Source organism: Plasmodium fragile (genome assembly GCF_000956335.1).
Source record: "Plasmodium fragile strain nilgiri unplaced genomic scaffold supercont1.8, whole genome shotgun sequence".
Classification (NCBI taxonomy): Eukaryota; Apicomplexa; class Aconoidasida; order Haemosporida; family Plasmodiidae; genus Plasmodium; species Plasmodium fragile.
Window position 1 is genome coordinate 408123 of NW_012192588.1, and position 22876 is coordinate 430998.

The following is a 22876-nucleotide window of genomic DNA, read 5'->3' on the forward strand; positions in this document are numbered from 1 at the left end:
CACCTGGGGGAAAGGTGGTGGGGTTGGGGGAAGGGGTCCTCCTCCAACGTCTTTCACCAGAGCTAAAAAAAAAAAAATTACTTCGACTCGGGTAAATATAATAAAATCAAATTAAGCACGCGCAATTGGCAGAGGAGGGGAGAAAACAGGGTAGCAAAGAGAACAAAAGGTTATTCAATCAGTGGAGTAGTAAACCCTGATGCTGACAAAGGAGCATCCCCTAGAGGCCCACACAAAACAGAAGTGCGCCTTCACAAATTGAGTCGTACAAATTACAATGTGCTTTATAACACTTGATGGACATGTCGACCGGGGGCCCCCCCTTTTTTCTGGTCCTTCTACATGCGTGGATGTTGTCCTGCACTGGTCCTATTAGACACCCCACTATGTGGTTCAGACGAAGGACTCACCTCTACAGCTGTGAACAGGTAAACCTTAAACGCATGGAATGCAAATAGGAAGGAAAATATACAAATGTTTTTATAATCGCACATGTACACATGCGCAGTGTTGTCTCGGTTTGGCTCCAGCTGGTTCCGCTCTCTTGTATGGATGCAGGGGGGGGGGGGGGGGGGGTGAATAGAACGCTCATGTCACGTCAAAGGGGTCGATTCGAATAAGTAACTGCTGTGAAATTGTACACGTATCAATGCAGCGCCCTTATGATGAACCTTCCTTCCGGTTGGCCCCTCCACCTGTGCCGCTGCTCTACGTGGCAGTAGGAGGATGAAAGTTCGACAAGTGTGCGCCGATAATTCGCGCAGAAACATTACACACGTATTTGCAAACACCTGCACGCGTTCAGGTCAATGTGGCCTACGCGTCTGCCCCAGGCACAAAAGGTGGGTAAAAAAAACAAAAAAAAAAAAAAGATTTGTCCACGGGTGACCCCAATTGTGCGATAAAACGGCTGCACGAGCAAAATATCAAACCAACAAACGATAAGACGAACGAATGAATAAAACAAAGGTATCGCGAAATCTGTAGAGGGGGAAAATAAAAAAAAAAAAAATTTACACCGCGTAAGCCAATTGCGAAAAATGACCGAGTGTTCTCACCGGGACAAAACAGTTTGGTCATTTACATGCAGCGAAAAAGGTGCTTATAAATACGCCTTAACAAATCTTTTCTGTTCCATTCGCATGAGGTGTAGACTGTGCTGGGGCGGGGGAAAAAAAAAAAGAAAAGAAAAACGCATAACCTGTGCAGCAGCTGTTCTACAGTTACAAACCGAGCAAGTTACACGCTGCGGGCTTGGGAAATTTTCCCTTTCCCCTTATTCGTTTCACCCTTCGGGCATTGTGTTTTTTTTTTTTTTTTTTTTTTTTTTTTTTTTTTTTTTTTGTAAAGGGATGTATTTCCCCCATTAAGTGCAAAAAGGGAATGGATGAATTAAAAAAGCGTTATCGGAGGGTGGGGGTTGTTCATCCGAAATAGGCTTCACCAAATGATTAGTCAACATGGGATCCAATTCCGAGGTCACACCGACACCTCCCCTTTTGCCAAAGAAGACTCTGTGTTGCACACCACCGCGTGTAGACTCTGCTGATTAAATTTCCCTCCTACCATGTGGATAACCAACTTGGCGATTACAAAAGGGGAGAGGGATGCAATTGTGCCACATACAACATACCCCCCTCTACAGGGGTAAGACAAGTTTTGTTCACGCCAAAAAATTAAAAACAAAAATGGATTACATAATAAGGGGGTGCGAAAGGGAATGACGGTACATGTGGGTGCGGTTGACAAAAAATTGGTGTATTCGGTGAAACAGTTGACGTGGGACAAGATGGGGTAGAAGAACGAAACAAAAAAAAAAAAAAAAGAAAAACACCACAATCGCAGACATGCACGCAGACATGCACGCCGACATACACGAACACACACATGTGTGGGTACAGGCGCTTACACAGCGCTGGGCGCGTAGCCCGCCCGTCCAGGTAATTTCCGCCTCACAACTTCGCTCCTTCCACTGCAGCAACGTCCGACGTGTTGCTTTCCTCCTTCGTTTCGGAGGACGCTATGGAGCTGTTAATGGATCCCAGGTCGGCATATTCTTGGGGGTCTCCTTTCCCCCCCTTCGTGTCTCCCTTGCGCAGGCCCAGTGCAGACGTCAGGGTGTATTCGGAGGAGTCGTCCGATTTGCTATCGTCGGAGGGGTTCTCATCGAACAGCTCATCGTGGGGATCCCCCCCGTGTGCGTTTCCCCCGTGTGACTGCTGCTGTCTCGTGCCGCCCATCACCACGTAGTACTTCCAAAGAGACAGGTACTTATTATAGTAGTAGTACTTGTAGTGGTTGACGTTGGTGACGTATTTAAAAATGAGAGAGTAGAAATACTTTTTGGTGAGGGCGGCGTCATTTCTCCGTTGGACATGGAATAGGGCTCTGCGGAGGTTCTTCTTCTTGATCAGGAGTCGGAGGAAGGCCAGCCCATACGTCCTAATCAAGTATGTCTCCCTTTTTTGCCTCAGCGTTTTATGAATCAGGTCCAATCTGTTTGAACAGGTTAAGGTGGCACTCCGCATGAAGCTAATAATCTTGTGTTTAATTATTTTTTCCTTCTTAAAGCGAACAATGTCATAATTTTTTTTTTCTATTTTAATTTTGTTAATGGAAAAGATAAGGAGGAAGAAAAATTTCTTCACCATATTACGATTATGTCTTTCCCTGAATTGGTGACCGTTGTCCGCCAACCGGCGCGCAAGGAGGGACTGTTCACGCCAGTAGGTAATCACGCGAGCTGCTATCTTCTCTTGTACACTCTTATAATACACGAGTGAATTATACTCACAATAATTCATCCACTTGCGTTCAAAATAAAAGTGCTTGAGAGAAATTATAAATTCAGATTTTCTTCTATATGTTAAAAAATCATTACTCAAATTTTGAAGGTACTCATTTTCTTTCGAGTAATTTTTAAAGCGAGTCCATTTGTCTAAGCACCCCAGCAAGGCCCTCCTCTGTCTGCGGCACTCAATTGTCTTTTCACATAAGCGCAAGTGATTGTTATAAAAAAACATATTTGTGAGAATGAAGAAAATTGTTCTGCATTTGTGAAACTTCCTTTCTATTGTGTACTTGAGAAGCAAATTGTGCAAATTCATTTTTTTTTTTTTTTTTTTTTTGTAAGCTAGCAATAGGGCAAAATGACTTTTTTTCATTTTTCGTTCCTTTCCTTTTGTGAAGGTCTCTAATTTTATTCTCACCTCTTTGCAGTGAAGAGCATACATATTGAGTGCTTTAAATGCGGAGGATAACAACTCTGTTCTGCAGGCCAATGCATATCCTATTTGTTTTTTCACAAAGGGAAAGGATCCCCTTGCAAGGAGGTTGTACTTTTCACTCCTGTTTCGCAAGTCAAAGTAGAAGCAGAAAATATTCTTCGTGTAAATGTTACATACGTACATATTTAATCGGTTTATGAAGGAACAAAATTTAAAATTGTGAATCCATATGAGGAAAAACTTTTGCATGGATCGCTGCCTCCTTCGTGTGGCAAATTGGTATAAACTCCTCCACTTGTTAAATACAATTTGTACTACCTTATTCCTCTCAAACATTATTACGTCGTGAATTTCCTGCAGTTGTTTCTTCCTTTGTGTGTGAAGTAGCCACCCATTGAGGCTGCCGCTCAGCAAGTGTGTATTCCTCAGGAAGGTTAGCCTACACACAATACTCCTCACACGTTTACGCGTTCGGTAATGATTCAGCCACAGGGAGTAGTACCTTCGTAAGAGGGTCTTCCCCCAGAACTGCGCACAGTATATATAAATCCTTCTCTTGTTAACCCTCACCAATTTATTCTCCTGCAAGATGGAAAACATTTTTCTCTTCACTCCGAGTTGTGTCTTTCTAGTGTATTCCCTAAGTGAGACGTTCACCAGAAACCTTCTCCTCAAATGACGAAAATAAAATTGCAGGGTATTTTTTCTTCTCCTTTTCTTCACCTTTTTGTAATGGTGATATAACATCCATTTTGCGAAGAACCGCTTTACAAAAGAGGAGTTCCATTTTTTTATTTTCTCTTCATGTAGTTTGGTATTGTCTAGGAAGTGTTTTACCCACTTGTGGAAAAAGACTCTTTTTTTTTTTTTCATAACAACGCAGTAGTTTTCTCTACATCTCTTTCTCTTCCTGTACTTGTCACTCCAGAGTCCAAACAGATGCTTCATTTGGGTAAATCGCACCGAGGCACAAATGTATAGCTGCAACTTTGTAATCGTTGTGTTTCGCTTAACAAGGTTGTAGTGCACGAGGAAACACCTCTTCAGTGTGGACACTGCTCTCCCCTTAATAAAATTGTAGTACTTGAATTTGTGAACGGCGTAGGAGAAAATCTTCCTGAACAAATGTTCATTAAGTGTGCGAATGAACAGCATATATATTTGCTTCTTCGCGTAGATGCCAAGCCATGAGTCAAAGTGACATCTGAGTACTCTCCTTTGCATACGAGAGCGTACCAGACACCCTTTTTGTTCATATCGGTACAGTAACAACCATACATAGAAGAAAGTTTTTTTCCTTTTTTCATTGCTGTGTTTCATTACAATAGAAAAATTCCTTTTCTCACTCTTCTTCGCCACATGCACAAAAATAAATTTTTCCAGATAGTCCTTCTTCACCCTCCTCTCGACTTGCTCCTTCAGTTTAACAAATCTGTCCTTGTCGTAGTTCCCCACTTTGATTAATCCATGCCAGTAGGAAAACAAAAATCGGATGTGCTTCTTCAAAACTTGCTTCCTTTTTGTTTTTATTTCTTTTACCTTATAGTTGTATGATAGAACCCATATGCCAAAAAATTTTTCTAAAAGTTCTTTTTTTTTTTTTTTTTCCATGGTGGCTACTCTTTTGTTATCCTCCTTCTTATGTTGACTCCTTACTAGACTGTAATGCTTCCACCACTGCGTCGACCTCTTCAATCTGCTAAAGAAGAGGTGCACTTGAACTAGTTTGTCTTTACCTATGCAGCACATTAAGGAGAAGTGAACACTCAGGGTGGTTTCCTTAAAACGGGTTGCTATGCCACTCTGTAACACTTTAACAAAATGAAGCAGGTTCCTTTGCAGGGCGCCGCTCGTTAGACGCCTCATCTGGGGGGTGCGTTTCATGGCGGTGTTGGTTCCCGTGGAGAAGGCCCTATTTCTCGAGCTCTGCGAAGAGAGGGACGTGTCTCCCTCGCTGCTGCTTGGAGTTGAGGATCTGCCTCCCCCCCGGGCGCACGCCTCGTCTGCAGTGTGTACCTCATTCGCAGCGCGCATCTCGTTGGCAGCGTGCATCTCATTCGCAGTGGTTGAATATTTGGCTGACTTAGCCGATTTTGCTGAGTTAGCCCATTTGGCCGCTGCCACCCTTTTCTGGTCCCCTCCGAGGAAGGCGCGCGTCTCGGCGAAAATCTGGAGAGCCCTGCTTTCGTGTGAACCACCCCCAGGGGAAATAGACCCCCCCAGCAGGTAGTAAATCAGCAGCAACAGTTTAAAATTGGTATTCAAATCAGCATCCTTCCTACTAACAGCTTGGTAAAAATTGACACTCTTATTGCTTTTGAAAATCTTCAATAGCAACTTCTTCGTTTTGAGGGATAGGAAATTAAAAAAAAAGTGATACAAAAAATTAAACTTCTTCTTGAAGTGATTGAAAAAGGTATGGATGTCCTGGAGGTCCCACATGAGAAGGTACAAAATGATTAGTCTGTTCATGGTAGTGTTTTTAAGAGAGTAGCATACCTTTTCGTAGGTGTAAAAATGGTTGTTCTTTTTCTTCAGTCCCTTCCCACTACAGGGGTAGTTTATCTTTTCCCTTCGTCCGATCTGTATATGCATTCGGTTCATCGCAATGAGTGTGTTAACTTGTTTGTGTGTGTTCCAGCTAGTTAGGCGTTTTCCCATGCTCACGTCACCACCGATGTTGTCCTTCCGTTCCCGTTCGCTGCGTCCGTTACTTCCTCCACTTCCTTCTAATGGGAAATTGAAATCGGGTGTATCTCCCACATCGTATCTGCGGGGATAGTCGCCTATCGTTCCACCCTTGCAGCTGCAATTCGTCCCTTTGGGGTCCACTGTGAGGGTGGCGCACCCACCATCAAGGATCTCCTCATATGCGGGCAGGGTATACATAGGGGGGTAAAGCAGCATGTGTATCCTGTGCACTAAGGCGACCTTATTGTAACCATTTTGAGCTCTCACTTGTAGGAGAGTAATGAAGACACGAGCTTTCTTCTGTAGCTTCACCGCATTGTAAAGCTCCTTGTGGAGCCTCTTCCTGTTCACAAAATCCTTCCACGACAGGAAATGCCTCTTGCGAGAATGCAACATGCGGTTCGCATCTGCTCTGAGCAGGATTGCATCCCTCCTTAAGAACAAATCGTGTGACCGTTGACACATAAAACGCAAATATTTTTTCTTTAACAATTTGGAGTAGAAACGATTAATTAAGTCCTTTTCCAATTGAGTCTTTTTACTTTTGGCTAGTCTGTCCTTCAATGATTTAAAAGCAGTCCTCATTATTTTCTCACGTCTGTCTTTTTGCAACTTTGATAAAATTTTCTACACAGGGAGTAAGTGTGTGTGTGTGGGGGGGATGCATGAAAAATAATAAAAAAAAAAAAAAGGGCATTATTGAAGTAATTTTTTTGGTTGATTGTACATGGGGGGGGGGAAAAAAAGCTCCTCTCATAACGAACCTCACGTATGATCATGATTTTCCTATACGCTCTTATTTTATAAACACCCTTTTTATACATCTTAAGTCTTATGAGCTCATCCATCCTGTGTAGAAGAAGTAAGAGGTACCTCTTCCTGTTGAGTCTTCTCTTAATTTGAAAAAAGATAGCCCCTTTCAATCTGTTCGCCTTTTGTCTTTGTATTATGCGGGCGATTTTCCTCTCTTGCTTGCGTTTCGTCAGGAAGGCCATCCTGGGGGGGGGGGGGGAGGAAAAAGAGGCAAAACAAGGGTGGCAGATGGGTGCACGTTAAAAAAAGGGGTCCACTCAGAAATGGCCACAGCGTGACATGTGTGAGGCCACATATGAGTCATCACCACCTCACCCATTTCCTTTTTTTTGTTACGGCCACAATGGAGGCCTTACCAGACGAGGAAGAAATGACGCCGCAATCTACTCTCCCCATTAACCCTAATGGAATAAAAACTAAACTTGGCCCTTTTAATAAATTCAAAAAAGTGAAGCATAGCGTTGAAGTACTTTCTTTTCCTGTTAAGAGTGACCAGCTGGTACCCCTTCCTTAAGGCACTTTGTCTCTGACGATGTAACTGTAAAGCTGAAAAAGCTCTACATTTTAACATGGAACACAAGAAGTGTGTGGCCTTTCTATTCCTAACTCGGTTACTCCAATTACGTTTTAAAATATCCCAAATTTTTTTTTTCATTTTGTCTTTTTTTTCTACTAAAAAGTTGGTAAGCGTCACTTGAATGTTCACGTAGTAGAAGCTACATCTGTACACAGCGACAAACGCTTCCCTTTTGCATTTTCTAATTACATAAGTGTTTGTTGCATGGATAAGACGTTTAATATGGCTAGACTGTTCACATTTCCTCCTCCAAAAATAGGTCACCTTTCGTAGCATGTTCATATTTCTTATATGCCTAATTGATTGTATTTTAATTTCCTCTTTTTTTTTCCCTCTTACTTTTTGGTACTTTTTCTTCCACTCTCTGTAGTACTTGCACTTTGTCGCTGCTAGTCTCTTTTCAATTATTTTTTTTTTTTTTATCTCGAGTTTAGATTGTTGCCTCCATTTCTTTAGCATCCTCTGGCATGTCACCACGTTGGTGCGGCTCCTCAGGAAAAGCTCCACCTGGGATGAGGAGAACGACAAGACGTAAAAGCGGATTAACGTTAACGTGTTATTTGCTTCTTTTTTTTACATATATGCGAATGCGCACATGGGGTGACACACACAAAGGTCTAGCACACGTGAAGGCAGCTCCTGTGCAAAAGTTACCCGCTTCATCTTCTCACTGTAGAGCAACAGACCGGAGAAGTAAACCAGGCACACCTTCCTCGACAAAATTTTCTCCGTCTCCTTTAACCGCATATTCAGTATGAAGCGCGTGTACCACTTGCTAATGACCTTGAGCTTCTTCTTCCTGCGCAGGTGAGAGATGCAATCAAATGGGGTGTGTCCATGAGGAGGCTACTTACACGAATTAACGAGGTATCCCAATCCACACCGCTTCTCACAGATGGAGCCTCGAAAAAAGCTCCCGCCACTCTTTTTCTCTGTCTGTCTCTTTTCAAATACCTGCTGAAGAGGTTTATCATGTTGGAGAGAAACGCCTGCTTGTTTCTCCTCATTTGGACGTAGCTCTTCCACTGCTTGAGGAACTTCTTGGCGAGGAGTTTCGCCTGCACGCGCTTCAGGTGGGCGATCTGGGGGTGGTGGAAGGAAGGAATTGCGTTGCGCGGTGGCGGTTGTAGTGGCGACGGCGTGCATCATGCTAGCGCGTGGTGACCCCCCGCATTTTCTCACGCTGCGCAAAAAATTACCTTCCTGCGCCTTATATGCCGCAACCGCACGTAGATAAAGAAGATGTTGAAAAAGCGACGCTTCACTTTCAATTCCAGTTGGCTGAGCGCGGCCCTCATTTCCTGGCGTCTGTCTAGGAATGCCCTCGTTAGGTGCCGCCACCTTCGAACGCACATCTGCTTTAAGTACGACTGTGCAATTGTATTCAGTGCATTAAAGAAAAGAAGGTTCTTGGAGTACATGAAGAGAGCCTTGAAAGCCCTGCTCTTGTACTTTCGCATGTAGTAAAGCTTAGCTATTTTTTCCTTAACTTTTTTTTTCCTCCTTTTGTGTACATGTTGCACTAGACAGTTGAACACCTTTTTCTTCTTTCTCATCAGTACCGACTTGAAGAAGAACAAAATTTTTTTTTTTTTGTCCCTCTTTTCCCTGCTTATACTGATCCAGCCTTGTATAATTTTTTTCATTTTTTTTTCTCTATTTCGTAGGCCATAACTTTGAAACTTTTTGCGGAAGGTGTAGTATTTCATTCGGAGGGACAACCAGGTGGAAAAAATTTTATTTTTCACCTGAACCTTCCTTTCCTGGTCATACTTTTTCTTCGCCTCCTGGAGGGCTTTCTTTTTCTTCACGAGACCCCTCAAACGGGAGAGACAGGCCCTTTGGAGCGTCATTCTGCACTCCGCCCTGAACCGCTTGACGCGCATACATTCGTTTCGCCAGGTGTCCACGACACGTTTATAAATTGCCTACGAGGGGGGGGGGGTGATAAGGTGGCGTGGTGTGGTGCAGCGTTCAGCAGCATGGCACCGAGTACCCATGCCCAGGTCCGCTCCGCATGACGCATCGCATGTCGCATTCGCATGACTCATGGCAGACCGCTTGACAAACCCACTTACCATCTTGAGCGCGAAGCATAGGTAGGGCAAGTTGTGGCGCAGCTTGCGCAGACTGATGGCGAAGGGCACGGGGACGAAGGAGGAAATGATGTTCAGGGACCTGTAAACGAACATAGCGTTGTCGTACAGAGTACCCACATTCGGCAGGAGCCCCTTCCCCACCAGGTACTTCTTATGAATGAAGACAAAATTATTGAGGTTAAAATTTATGTTTGAAAAATTCACAACGTCGAGAAGGGTTTTCCCGTTGCCTTCTGAAGAGAGCAAGCGACACTGCAGCAGAGCCTTCAACATAAATAGGACAAAGAAATTCCCTTGGTCATTAAAATGGTAATAATGAAGAATGTCCTTCCTGTAGACTCGCACATATTCCAGCCACCTGGACAAACTCCGCTTCTTCACTCGGTTAAGGAAGTAGCTGTGCACCTGTTCAATTGAATCCTTTCTCCTCTTCCTGTAGTTCTTATAACCTCTTAGCAGAGTGAAGCATCGAATGATTAGCTTATACTTATATTTACTATACAACAGGATATACTGCGTGGCATGGATGGTGTAACGTTTCTTCCACTGCTGAAACGTACGAAGTAGTTCCAGTTGGTTCCTTCTTTCATAAAGGATTAGAAACCTCTTCTTCAGACTAAATGATTTATCTTTGTGTCTTTTAAAAATTTGAAAAAATTTTTTTTGCAGAGAATAGCACCTTTTTTCCATATGCTTGCTGAGTATGGTCCTGATTCTTCTCGTCTCATGTAGGGTACAAACCCATTTCGTAAAATATGCACTGAGGGTACTTGTAGTATTTTGTCGTGTGAGAAAGGTGTATGTCCTTTTTACATTTTTCCTCCTTTGCACATATACTTTGAAGATTGTAAAAAACTTGTTCAAATGGGATTTCTTTACCTTTTTAATATACCTCGAATAGTAATTCTTAAAATATATTTCTTCTTTGTATCGACTCACCAGGAGGGAGAAGTACAGTTGGCATGACTTCTCCTTTGTATGAAGACTAACCAGATGGAAGGATTGTCTTTCCTTCTTTCTCTTCTTATGGTACAAAGAAAAATGCACGTAGCACTTGATCACTAAATTTTTATTGTAGACATTTTGTATTTGTTCATTTTTTTTTTTTTTTATTAATTTTTTTTTGTATCGTTCTTTCCAAATTAAGAATTTTTCTTTTTTTTTTTTTTTTTCCAATTTTTGCTTTGTCCTCTGCAAAGTCCTCTCCTTCTCTGCATACGTTCTCCATTCACTAAAGATATGAACAAGGTAAATAAAATTTTTTTTTTTTTTTCTTTTATATTTGCACCTCCATATATTGTACTGTTTTCGCACAAGATTCTTATTCCTCTTTTCTACCATTTTTTCAAATATTCCTTTTATATAAATTTTTTTTTCATGTCGATATAACCATAGGTCGTAAAATTTGGCGAGTATTTTTCTGCTGTACATTTTGTAATGCTTGGCGGCTCTGTTCCTTAACTCCTTCTTCTTCCTTGCGTAACATACCCAGTGTCTTTGAAACTTCTTCAGCGTCTTAAATGTAAAAAACACATTCCCCTCATTGTATAATTTCACCTTCTTCTGAACACTCGTTGTCTTTTCCATGTGACCACTGCCGATCCCCCACCCGACCTTCTTGCAAAGCTTGTCGTACAAGTTACACAATAATTCTCCATTTAAATAAATTTTTAACAAATTTCGGTTATTCTTGTGCATGAATGACTTTTCGTTTTGCTTCGGGTCGGTGTTGCTCCTCGCGTCCACGTTGCACAGGCTCATCACATTGTTCATGGGCTTGCCCTTGAGTTTGTTCTGCGTTGTTCTGCTCTGCATTGTTCTGCTCTGCGCCGTTCCACCCTTGCTTGTTTTTCCCTTCGTTGTGTTACTCTTCAGCGGCACGATGCTCAACTTTCTCGGTGAAGTGAGTTCGCATATGCGTGTGGTTTCCTCCGCGGGCCCCTTCCTCCTCAGGTTGGTCATTTTGAGGGGCGCGTAGGGGAAGCACTGCTCACGCGAGGCGGGCTCGCGCCGGGGCCGCACGCGGCACACCTCGACGGATTCCTCCTGCGGGGGCAAGCAGCCGTACGGTTGGCACTGTTCATAATGTTTGTAATGGAACACGTTTTGCGAAGCGGAAAAGACATCCTGCATGCTGAGGGGGCTGCTATCCTCTAGCGCCATGTCTTGCATGTCTTGTCCCTCCTCGGCATCGTCATCGACCTCCTCCCCATAGTCGTGCACCTCCTCGTGCACCCTCGGGGGGTACTCACAAGGGACATTATCGTGAATTATGTTTTTACAGATAATGATTAGCTTGTTAAGGATCTCCCCCGAGAGCTCCTTCGTGGTACTGTACTTGCGCGTCACGTCATAATACTGTTTCATGATGGTCGGGAAATTCAGCTCCTCATTGTTATAGTTACACTCATCTGCGGACCTGTATATAATTTCTTTTATTATATCGTTGGCGTCTTCCATTATTTCAACATGTGTGTAACTGCGCTGTGGAGTTGCAAAAAGAGGGGGGGGGAGTGGGTTTACCCTTGGGGAGGATTCTCTCTCCTTTGTGTCGTCTTGCTTGTCCTTTTTCGCTCCTCCCCACCTTTCTTTTGGTTCTCACTCCTCGACAACCTCACCACTTTTTTTTTTTTTTTTATGCGTCTTCGTATCCAGCCGTCTTTTCCCCTCTAGGCTGACCCCTTCATTTTGGCGCACAGGGAGCGGCAAGGTAACTCCCTTTTAATGCGTGAAAAACTCCCCTCCAAGTAGTGTGGTCTGGGGGGAGTGACACCTCACAAAAGGACACAAAAAAAAATGACTGACCATTTTTATGAATCAGTTTCAAAAGTAACAAAAGGCATATAATTTCTCTTTCGCGCAAGTGCAAAAAAAAAAAAAAAAAAAAAAGGGAACATATTTTTTACGCGGCTCTTTTTTTTGGGCTTGCTTTTTCTTTGAACGTCTGTGGGGAATACTTTTCCTTCCACCCCCCTTTGAGGTGTTTCCAATTTACCCCCTGTAACCCTCAAAAATGGGGCAAAAAAAAAAAACTTATTTTCCGTTTCGACAATGTGTACTTAATTTTCATACTTTTGTGAGATGAGCCCCGTCGCCACCTCCCACCGAGGGGGGGGGGGTGCGCTCTCGTCGCACCAATCCGTTTGACCAAATTTTCCCACCACGCATGCCATTGTTCTCCTTCACCCATCCTAGCACATTTTTATTTCTTAATTTTTTTTTTTTTTTTTTTTTTTGCCCGACTTGGCAAGTTTCCACCCCATTTGCGTAACTTGCTAACTTTAAAATTGTTCGCTCTCCAAATTTACTTTTTTTTAGTTTCCTCTCTTCAGATATATCACACTGGCTGTGCTCTCCACCCCCCCAGGCGAGATTTAAAACAGAAATTTTTAACAAACGGGTTGACAAATTTATTATTACGACCTGTAAAAACACCCATTTAAAAACCTGCAGAGACTCTCTCACCCCCTCCCTCTTGGCGACGAGATGGATTTTTCTCCCCCCCGCGTAATTTTCCCGAATATATATAAATGATGCCGAAAAATTGAAAAAGAAAATTCTAAAAAAGGGAGAAGAGGCCAACCTGCGCACTTTCTTAGGGGGCATACAAAAATCTCTTTCCTCCTTTTTTTTAACTTTTCCCATAATTACCAAAAGGTGGCATACCCCCCCCATAATACAACTTATAACTTTTGCGGAAATTTTCCTTTTTTTTCTTGTGGGGTAGGAAAAGTCTCTCCACTTTGCCACCACCACTTGACGGAGACTAGAACGGGGAACAAGTTAACTTGTTCTTTTTTTTATATTTTTTTTTTTTTTTGTAAGCGCGGGGATGTTTACCTCATGGGGAGAGATAAATGTGTACATGTATGGTGAGAGAAGTACCGCGTCCCACTTTTTATGTACGTGTGCGAGGGGAGTAGTAACGGCGTAGTACCCGCATAACATCCTCACAAGTACCTGCGTAACGGACGCCGCTACCACTACCCGTATCGCTACCACCCCCCCCCCCACAACATGCACAGCGCGCTCCTAAAAAACGTGCACGGCCAGCTGTGCAAAAGCCGCAATGGCAGCGGGAAATCCTGTCAACAGTTGGTGCGCTTGAACCATACAGAAGGGGCACCCCTCGGCGCCAGGGGAGTTAGCTCGGTTGGGGGCTACACTCACAACTACACACGTGCCTGCACAGACCATCATGGTTCCCCCTACGTGTGGCAGTTGACCCCGGAGTCCTCATTTTCTCACCGGGCAAACATTTACCCCGCCACGTGGAGTAGGACCTTCCACACATTTGGAAAGTATGGAGCATGTTACAGCCTTATTCGCGTAGGGACATCCAAATTGGAGCACACCATGTGGGCCAACCATATGGCCTTTGCCACAGGCACGAAGAACAAAAAGGTCGGTAAGGGCGCAGAGGAGAAAAATGATACTACTAGCAAGTACGGAGCACATGGCGTACGTACGTCGACGGATCCACTCAATGAAGATATAAATGATACAAGCGGAAAGGAAGGATATCCTTATGAAGGAATAGAAAATATGGGAAAAAAAAAAAAAAAAAAGTCAAAATTGAAGCTACTAGTATACCTGTTTAGCATTTCCTTCGGAGGATACGTCAGCTACAAAGTGTATGAGAATGACATGAATTTGTCCAAAGCAGAAGAGAGCATAGTTAAAGATTTGGTAAACCTAATATATACATATGAGGAAAAAATGAGCAAACAGAATTCGAAGTTCATGACCTGTTTGAGTGAACAGTTAAACAAACAAATAGCAATGTACTTCCTCCAGTTGGATGCAGACAAGAGTTCAGGGTTCCTCATCAGTGACGCGTTATCATTTTTAAGTGACCTGAATATAAAGGAAGATAACGCGATTGTAAAAAATTTTATAAAAAATGGGGTCGGAAAGAATATGGAAATGAAGAAATTGTCTGGGTGTTCTCTACAGCAATTTGCGGAACTCCTGGAAAGCTTAATTCTTGTAAGCAAAACGAAACAAGAAAATGGCTCCTCACAAGGACAACTACAAAATATTAGCAACGACGATAATTATTACCTCAATATGCTACAGACATATTTAAACTGCGCAGTAAATATTGTTAAGACCTCCGACTTATATTTGTATATTCAAATGAAGAAAAACGCAGCATCCTCCTCTCCTGAAGGAAGTCACGACGGAGAACAGAAAGACGATTTAGAAATGGCCATCCTTAATAAGCTCACCAAGTACAATGACAAATATGTACAAAAAGAAAATCTCACTCTGGAATATTTATTAAGCAAGGAGGAATTATCCAAGTTTAAAAAAAATGCCAACATGTCTAGGAAGGAAGAAGAGAAGGAGTTACTCCTCATCGAGAAAAAAAAACTGGAAGAGAAAATACAGCTGCTCTTGAAACTGCAAGATAAAAAGAACTTAACGGAGACGGAGATTAAGCGCCTGCAAGATTTGAAGATCAAACTCAGGAACGTTAAATATACAATAAAGAAGGAGGAGCTGAAGAAGTACTTCCAGTGAGGGGACAAACGCGGGCGCGCCTTTTCTCTCCACATGCGCAGTGTAGACGAACGTAGAGGTTGGCACACGTTTGCCGCTTCCCTGCAAAGCGCATATTCGTGTTATTATATATATATTTTTTTTTTTCTTCTTTGAAATCGCATCGTTTTCACCCCTGTTGTGATTAGCCACGGGAGCTGGGTTAAATTTTTTTTGTTTGCCCATGTGGCTTCCCAGTCAACATTTTAAGGCATTTTGTTGTGAAAATTGCACCTCACGTTTTGCATTTTTTTTTTTTTTTTTCTTTAAGTGACGTGCGCTGCGTCCGAACCTTTTTAAATGACACTTGTTAGGGGCACCCCGATAGCTTTACTAAAAAAGGGAGATTGTGCTTTACACACAGATTCCCCCAACACTTATGTGTGTAACGGTGGTGTGGGGCCGAATTAGCGGCACATACACATGACATGCACATCGCCCAATGGAAACACGATCGCTGCACAGTGCCGTTGCCCCTTTGTGATGAGTTCACAAATGGGTCTGGGGGGGTAAACAGAAACCTGGGTCTCCAGCGTGGAGTTAGCATACATTCGGGGGAAACCGTGCTTACTTGTCCCCATTTATTTTTCTCTATTAGTCATCAGGGCAAGAGGTGCGGCAAATTGGGAGGCACAAATGGGGGGCTGGTTACTCATAGCCATACACAATAACGTTGACTCGTTTGTAATGAAACGGGCCGTAACGTGGAAGCGGTGGGCATGATGGGGGTAGTTCCCCCGATTCGTGCCTCCCAGTTTTCCCTGCTTCTTCATTTGGCGTGAACAGTTGGGGCCATTTTTGCGAATGTAGTAATTCGTTTGGGCTGCCCACAGTGAGGTGTACATGCGTATGCGCGTTGTAAACGGGGTTAATATGACAAGAGGAATGTCGCCCAGTGCAAAAGCTACCCAACTGCGCGGAGGCATAAAAAAAAAAAAAAAAGGAGACTGTGTGAACGAAATCCCCGACGTGGGAAACACTCGTATGAACATACATGCACACGCACACACCAAAAAAAAAAAAAAAAAAAAAAAGAATTTCCCGATAAAAGTTGTGGAAGCCTTCGCTTCAAAAAAACAACACAGTTCTGCTACGAGACGGAGTGTGACATTGCCTCGTAAAATTGTAACAGACTTTTTCCAGCTTTTAAAGATTTAATCCATTCACCCAAATGTGCATTCAATTTTTCACCTTGCCTGTTCAGGTAAAAAAAAAAGTTTGTGTACATATCTGTGCAATTTGTCCATCAGGAAATTGCTTCCTTGTAAAAAATGCACATTGGCATGATTTCATTTTTGTTTGTGTTTTCTTCATTTTTATCTTCGATCAATCTGAAAATACATACCTTTCATCCTTAACTTTATCTGCCTTTTTATGGCTATTTTTTTTTTTTTTACACCTGGCCATTTGTGCGTTTTCATTTTTGCATTTTTTTACCGGTCGCCCTTTTTGACCTTTGCCCCCACTTGGGTGCCGCCCCTTCAGGGATCACTCAAGATTGAGGCTATTTGTTTGACTCTTTTTTGCGACATTTTTTGCAACTCTTTTTTGTGACCCCTTTTTGCGACATTTTTTTTGCGCAATTTGTTTCGCTGCTTGTTTGAAGCATTTGTCTGTGATCACGTGTGTATATGCTCGTGCGAAGGGGCATGCATACCCATGTCTGCACATGCCCACACGCTTCACATTGGCTGAGCGTATGCCCTGCTGCACGTGCCCCCGTGTCGAGTGAGAAAAACCATGGGATACGTTCATCCCCGGAGTTGTGGCAACTGTGCGGACGCAAGTAAAAATATATAGCTGCGCGGTGGGACGAACTTTTTCTGGTCAGCCCCATCGTTTACGCGCTGATCTGCACGTCGTGTTAGTTTACTTGTCAATTGTTAATGTTTGTCAACGTCTGTCACCACTCTTTTGTCACCACGCTTTTGTCACCACGCTTTTGCCACCGCGCTGACGACTCGGGTAAGTCCCCAAGATGAAGCAAGTGGAAAGTTCTAAAAGCAAAGGCAACTGCGTTGGACCTGTCGCGTCGTGCCCCCAGCACGACAACTGCGACAAAGGCAATGAAGGAGGAGGGAGACTCAAAAGAGAAAAAATAAAAAACATTTGTAACAAGATAAATCACCTCAAAAGAACAGTGTGTAGTTCCACTGACTACTTTAAGTGTGTGGAAATATTATTTCAGAAAGCCGGATCGAAATGTGATGTCCCCAAGAGAAGGAAGAAGCATGCCAAGTGTGGGGAAGGGACTGTTTTTGCCTCCCCAGAGAAGGGCATATTTTTTAAGGGCAAAATTAACCACCTCGATTTGTTTGACACCCCGAAGTTGTGCGCCTTTTTTGAAAAGCACGCGACAGAAGTGGTCCAGGGGGCGGTCCACGCGGAAGACCATTTTGCAAAGCACAAAGATACATTAACGAATGGAAACCAATTTGTTTGCTCCTTAAGAGAAGAACCTTTATTTGTACAGAAGACTCGATTACCAAGCGGAGGGGAAGTACCTGTCCAGACATTCCGACTCACCGGGAAGGACTCAAATGGTTGTAACAAGGAGTGGGACAAATTTATATGTAATGCGAACAGTACTTGTACTACCAATTATGCGCATCAGTCGACATGGATGAATTCTGGTGAGCTTGCCGGACAGAGCTTCACCAAGGAGGGAAAGACAGAAGCAGACAACGCCCCACAGGATAACAAAAGGAAGAACAAGCATGTGAATGATGCAGGAGATTATTGTAGCTTCAACAAGAGAATGAAATTAAGCGAATGCGAAAGGGACGCAAACGCAAATAGTGTTTCACATGAGCAGTTACAAGTTGATGCTGCTCACTTCGCACCAGGGCAGCACGGGAAATGGAACGATTCACCGCGTGGCACGCGCATGAAATGGGTGATGCAGGATGTACCCACTTCTTACCTCCAACAGAGAAGCACAATCACTGAAGAAGGGCCTGCCCGAAAAAAAATTCTAATGCTAAAAGTTTCTAGCATCATGTTCAACCATGAGCAGGGAACAGGGTTCCATTTGAGACCTGGAAATGGTGCATTGAAGAAAGGGAACCAACTCATCACACCGGAAAATCTTCTTGAGGGAAGAAAGTCTAATCAGTGTCATGACGGTAATGCTGCTCATATGATACCTGTACCCACTGATGAAGCAAAGTCAGGATTGACCAGAAAGTTCTTTACAGATGATGAGTTGGAGGACGAACTGCAAATCAAGGAAGACATTCAATTCGTATACAATTTGTTTTGCATTTTGGCTGTACATATGAACTCTCTCTTTAGCATGTGCACCCAACTGCTTCGCTACAATTTTTCTGACCTGGGTTGCGAGAACAACGAGTTGTCCAGTGAGTCGAAGAGGCTCATTAAACTTATACGTGATTACCAGAGGGAGGAGAGATTCGTCATTCAATTTGCGAAATGCATTTTGAGCGTTCGTCGGGGGGGAGAAACATACATAGGGAAGGGGTCTAACAAAGATAATTCTCAACGTGGCTCAAAACCCTCACGCAGAGGAACCATAGCCCACCTTGAAATGAAGACCCTGAAGAAGATAATCAAAACTCTCCTCAAATGGGAACAAGAGGACGAGAACATTCAAATCATGTTAACACAGAACAGAGTGCAGAACCAAGCAAACACATTTAAAATAGAAATAATGAATCATCGGATGGTGAAACAAAACCTCGACATGAGGAAACTCTATTTTTGCAAGTACAACGGTGAGCTGTTGGCCTTTTTAAAGAGACTCTCCACGGTGCATTCTCAATCCAATTGGGGTTCCACTGAGGGGGAGAAGAATGACGTAGAAGGGATTCACACAAGAATGGACAAATTGGAAGGCGACACAGCACAGGAAGTAGCACCCCAAAATGGTGTTAATGTGTACGTAAAGTGCGTTGCCCCAATGTGGAAGACCACAAAAGGGGAGACCGGCGAAGGGATAAGGAAAGGGATCGAATTGAACGAAGATGCAGAGAAAGAATTAGGGATGGGATACAAAACAGGGTTATGTAAAACTACGGACATTTTTCATTCCACTAATGAAAGTAATGATGGGTGTTTTGGGGAGGACCAATTCGAAGAGGGAGCAGACAACAATAATACCCCCTTGGAAGTCCTCCCAAATGGGCAAACCAACCTCACCACGAACCAGGTGAGCGTCATGCTCTATCTGAACAAAATATTAACAAACGAAATTAGACACAGCGAAGATTTACGAATTCGTGCAAAGAGGGAAGTAGAACAAACGGAGATTCTACTTTGGGAAGTGAAAAGGTTGCAAGAAATGTTAAGAAGAAGTGGTACCGATGTGAAGAATAGCAGAACCAGTGAAAGGGTTCTATACAAAATGATGCAAATGGAAACAAGAAGTGCAGAGTTTTTCTCTCACCAGGATGGAAAAGATATGCACTTAATGGAGCAAACAACTTTCGATGAGAATGAAATGGATCAAGCCATTTGGAGAAGGGACACCGAATTATTCAATGTAACAAATGATGCCCATGATATGGGAGGAAATCCCTCCTGTTACGTTTCAGCGGAGGGGGACAAATGTGTGAAGAACCGTTTATACCACCTCGATGATTGCACAAAGGGGGACCTAATTACAACGCTACCCCCCAATGACGGAAACATATATAAGGTGAGACACATGATTGGGAAAATTTTTGATCAGTTGGTCAAGTTCTACGTGAACAAGTCATACGCCAATGCTTCCCATCCGTGTGATAAAGATGTTACATCTAAAATAGATGTAGAGAAGAAGGGGGGACAGCAGATACTGAAAGAATCGATTGAACCCACGGAAGGAGTTAAGAAACTTATCGAAGAATTAGACAAGGTGAAGAAGGAAAATTCTCAATTTGCAGAATTTTTGGAGAGAGAAAAAAGGCTAGCTGCCCAACTGGGTCTGGAAGTAGAAAGGCAGAACAAAGCTCTGATGGAGATGGAGTTGCAGTTGGAAAGTGAACGGAAGCGGAACGAAGAATTGAAGGTGCATGTCGAGAGGGAAGAATTGGTGAACAACGAGCTTTTGTCTCAGATGGAGGAGGAGCGCAAGGTGGGCTCCGAGGCCAAGGAGAAGCTGGCCGAATTGGCGGCCGAATTGACCGAAGTGGCGACCGAGTTGGAGAGGGAAAAGGAGAGAAGTGACTCATTAGAGGCAGAGCTAGCGGAAGAAAAAGACAAAATAATATCACTTGAGACGGAGTTAGAGAAAGAGAGGGGCAGAGTAGCTTCCCTTGAAACGGAGTTGGAGGGTGAGAAGGACAAAGTCGCATCGCTGGAGGAGGAAAAGGAAAGACTTAGCGCCATGAAGGAAGAGTTACAAGCCGAAAGGGAAGCCAGCGCATTGATGTTCGCTCAGATGGAGAAACAGAGGGAGCAACTAACACAGCAAGAGGAGGAAATGACAAAAATGAGGAAAAGGTTGGAGGAGCAGACGGAGAAAAGTGACCCCTCTGAAGTGAGCCACTCGAGTGAGGCCACGAACGAATTGGGGGGAGACAAAAAGGGTGTATCCTCACTAGGAGAGCAAAGTGATAAAGAAAGGATGAAGCAAAGTGATAAAGAAAGGATGAAGCAAAGTGATAAAGATAGGATGAAGCAAAGTGATAAAGATAGGATGAAGCAGAGTGAAGGGAAAAAACTGGAGAGGGTACCCCAATCAACAGACCCCATGCAGTACGGACAGCTATACGATGAGTTTGTGGAAACCATGGTTGAGAAGGAATCTCTGGAAAAAGAAAATGAACTCATGATGAATCATTTTAATGAACAGATAGGAATGCTTGGAGAGCAAGCCAAGTATTTTGACCACAAGATAAGGCACTATAAAAGTTTGTGTGAATCGTATGAAAGGACAAACATGCAAGTAGGTCAATGCATGAAGAGGATGGAGGAAATGATTAAAGAGATTGAAGTGTGTCCCGATCTCAGTGATGTTAACTTGGAAGAAAAAATAAATAAAATTAAAAAAGTTGCAAATGATATGAAGGATACATATGCAATGGAGGAAAAAGTCGGCACAGAGAATCTCCTCTTTGATGAAATCATAATGGAAAAAAATATACTCATGAAAAAAATTTTACATTTGGAGACTGAAATAGAAAGTCGCATGGGGCAGACAACGGGTGAAGGACAAGTGTGCAATCGAATGGATCTTCCAAATGAAGAAATGAGAAAATATATGGAAGAAATGAATTTCAAATCATTCAACGATCTCTTTACTTTTCATTTGAATATCCTCAATGAGCTAAATGTTACGAAAGAATGCTACAACCAACTCGTGGAGGAGAATCTAATGAAGGCGAGGGAATATCAGAGTGAGATTGCTCGTTTGAAAAAACTGGTCAAGGACAAGGAGTTCGAAATTGGTGTCTCCGATGAAAATTGCAAATCGCTTTTACTCGAGGTGGAAAATTTAAAATTCATTCTAAATGACTTGTTCTCGTGTGGCGGTGGTCGGGTGCGCGCCACTCAGGAGAACAACTCGCCAGTGGTGCAGGACTTGCCTCCATCCGTGCAGGAGATAATAGAGCACAAATTGTCTCCACACATGCGGGAGTTGTCTCCACACATACAGAACAAAGTGGAGCAGGAATTTCCTCCAGCCGTACAAGAGAGAGTAGAGGAAGAATTGTGTCCATCCGTACAGAAGGAAGTGGAGCAGGTATTTCCTTCAGTGGTGCAGGAGTTGTTTCCGGCCATACAGAACACAGTGGAGGAAGAGTTGCCTCAAGCCGTGCACGAATTGTCTCCAGCCATGGAGCAAATAGTGGCGCAGGAGAAAGTGGAGCAAGAGTTGTCTCCAGTGGTGAAGGAGGGAGCAGAGGAAGAGAAAGTGGAGGAGGCCTCGGTTACCTCTGTTCTGGAAGAGGAGTCCATCGTCGCCCAGAACGCGTCTCATGTGGTCCCCAGCGAACCGCAGATGTTGCCGCGGGAGGTGTCTTCCGTGGCGGCCCCTCAGGAAGATGCCCCAGCTGGAGATGTCTTATCTTCGGTGGCCTCAAAGCCCGCCAACGACACCTCCCTGCAGAACAACCCCGTATCGGCAGACAGCCAAAATGGGAGAAACGCCCGAAGCGGAAACGCCGCCGCAAATGCAAAGGGAAGAAGGGCAACGCCTAGGAATAGAACCACTAGGGGGAAAAAAGCCACTAGCAAAGGGGACACCAAAGAGGACGGCAAAGGAGCGAACACTGGGGAGAGGCAAAGTAGGACAGAAACAAAAACGAACAAAGGCACGAGTGGAAATAAAAACAGCAGAGGGAACAAGAGCAGAGCTGGGAGCAAAAGCGTCCAAGCGGAAAGCGGCAACACGAACAGCGGCAACGCGGGAAAGGGCAACGCGGGAAAGGGCAACGAGGGAAAGGGAAACACAGGAAAGGCAAACACAGCAAAGACAAACACAGGAAAGGGCAACGGGCAAAAGGGACAACGCGGGAAGCGACCTGTTCGTAAACGATAGTGTGCCCGAGGAGGGTGGCAGGGAGGACCCACAGGAGGAAGTCAGCCAACCTGCTACCTCCTAACTTTGTTACTGGCCTACTCCTTCCTTGCCTCCCCCGCCCCACCAAGAGATGCACTCACATGGGCATATTGCATAGTGGTTCATCATGTTGTCTTTTTTTTTTTTTTCTTTTTTGTCACCATTTTAACAAATCATATGACGAACTTATAAAATTAAAAAGTTAAAAAAAAAAATTCACCAATCGGGTGATGTGATGCTACGGATGAATTATCTCTCGACGTACTGTCTTTGGGCAAAGGTGGTAAACGGCTACCCGGGTAAGCATTCACCCTTCTTTATGTGATCCTTTTTGGCCGTCTTCCACGTGACAGATGTTGGGAATCCTCCATGAAGGTGTAGTATGCCTAATGCCTTCCTTGTGGTTAAGATTTTTTTTTTT

The 22876-nt window shown here is 43.6% G+C and overlaps 3 protein-coding genes across 3 annotated transcripts; 2 read left to right on the top strand and 1 right to left on the bottom strand.

Annotated features, from left to right (window-relative positions):
* Nucleotides 1-1952: 1952 nt before the first annotated feature.
* Nucleotides 1953-11867, bottom strand: AK88_01025 (uncharacterized protein; the record flags this gene model as incomplete). The annotated part of the gene is made up of 7 exons (XM_012478663.1): nt 1953-6545; nt 6683-6914; nt 7088-7815; nt 7963-8107; nt 8263-8390; nt 8508-9236; nt 9387-11867. The coding sequence occupies 7 exons, from the start codon at nt 11865-11867 to the stop codon at nt 1953-1955; spliced, it is 9036 nt and encodes a 3011-aa protein (XP_012334086.1).
* A 1557-nt stretch (nt 11868-13424) lies between these two features.
* AK88_01026 (uncharacterized protein) lies at nt 13425-14933 on the top strand (the record flags this gene model as incomplete). Its single annotated transcript, XM_012478664.1, has 1 exon — nt 13425-14933. The coding sequence occupies one exon, from the start codon at nt 13425-13427 to the stop codon at nt 14931-14933; it is 1509 nt and encodes a 502-aa protein (XP_012334087.1).
* A 1996-nt stretch (nt 14934-16929) lies between these two features.
* Nucleotides 16930-22434, top strand: AK88_01027 (uncharacterized protein; the record flags this gene model as incomplete). The annotated part of the gene is made up of 1 exon (XM_012478665.1): nt 16930-22434. One exon carries the CDS (start codon nt 16930-16932, stop codon nt 22432-22434), a length of 5505 nt encoding a protein of 1834 aa, XP_012334088.1.
* Nucleotides 22435-22876: the final 442 nt, after the last annotated feature.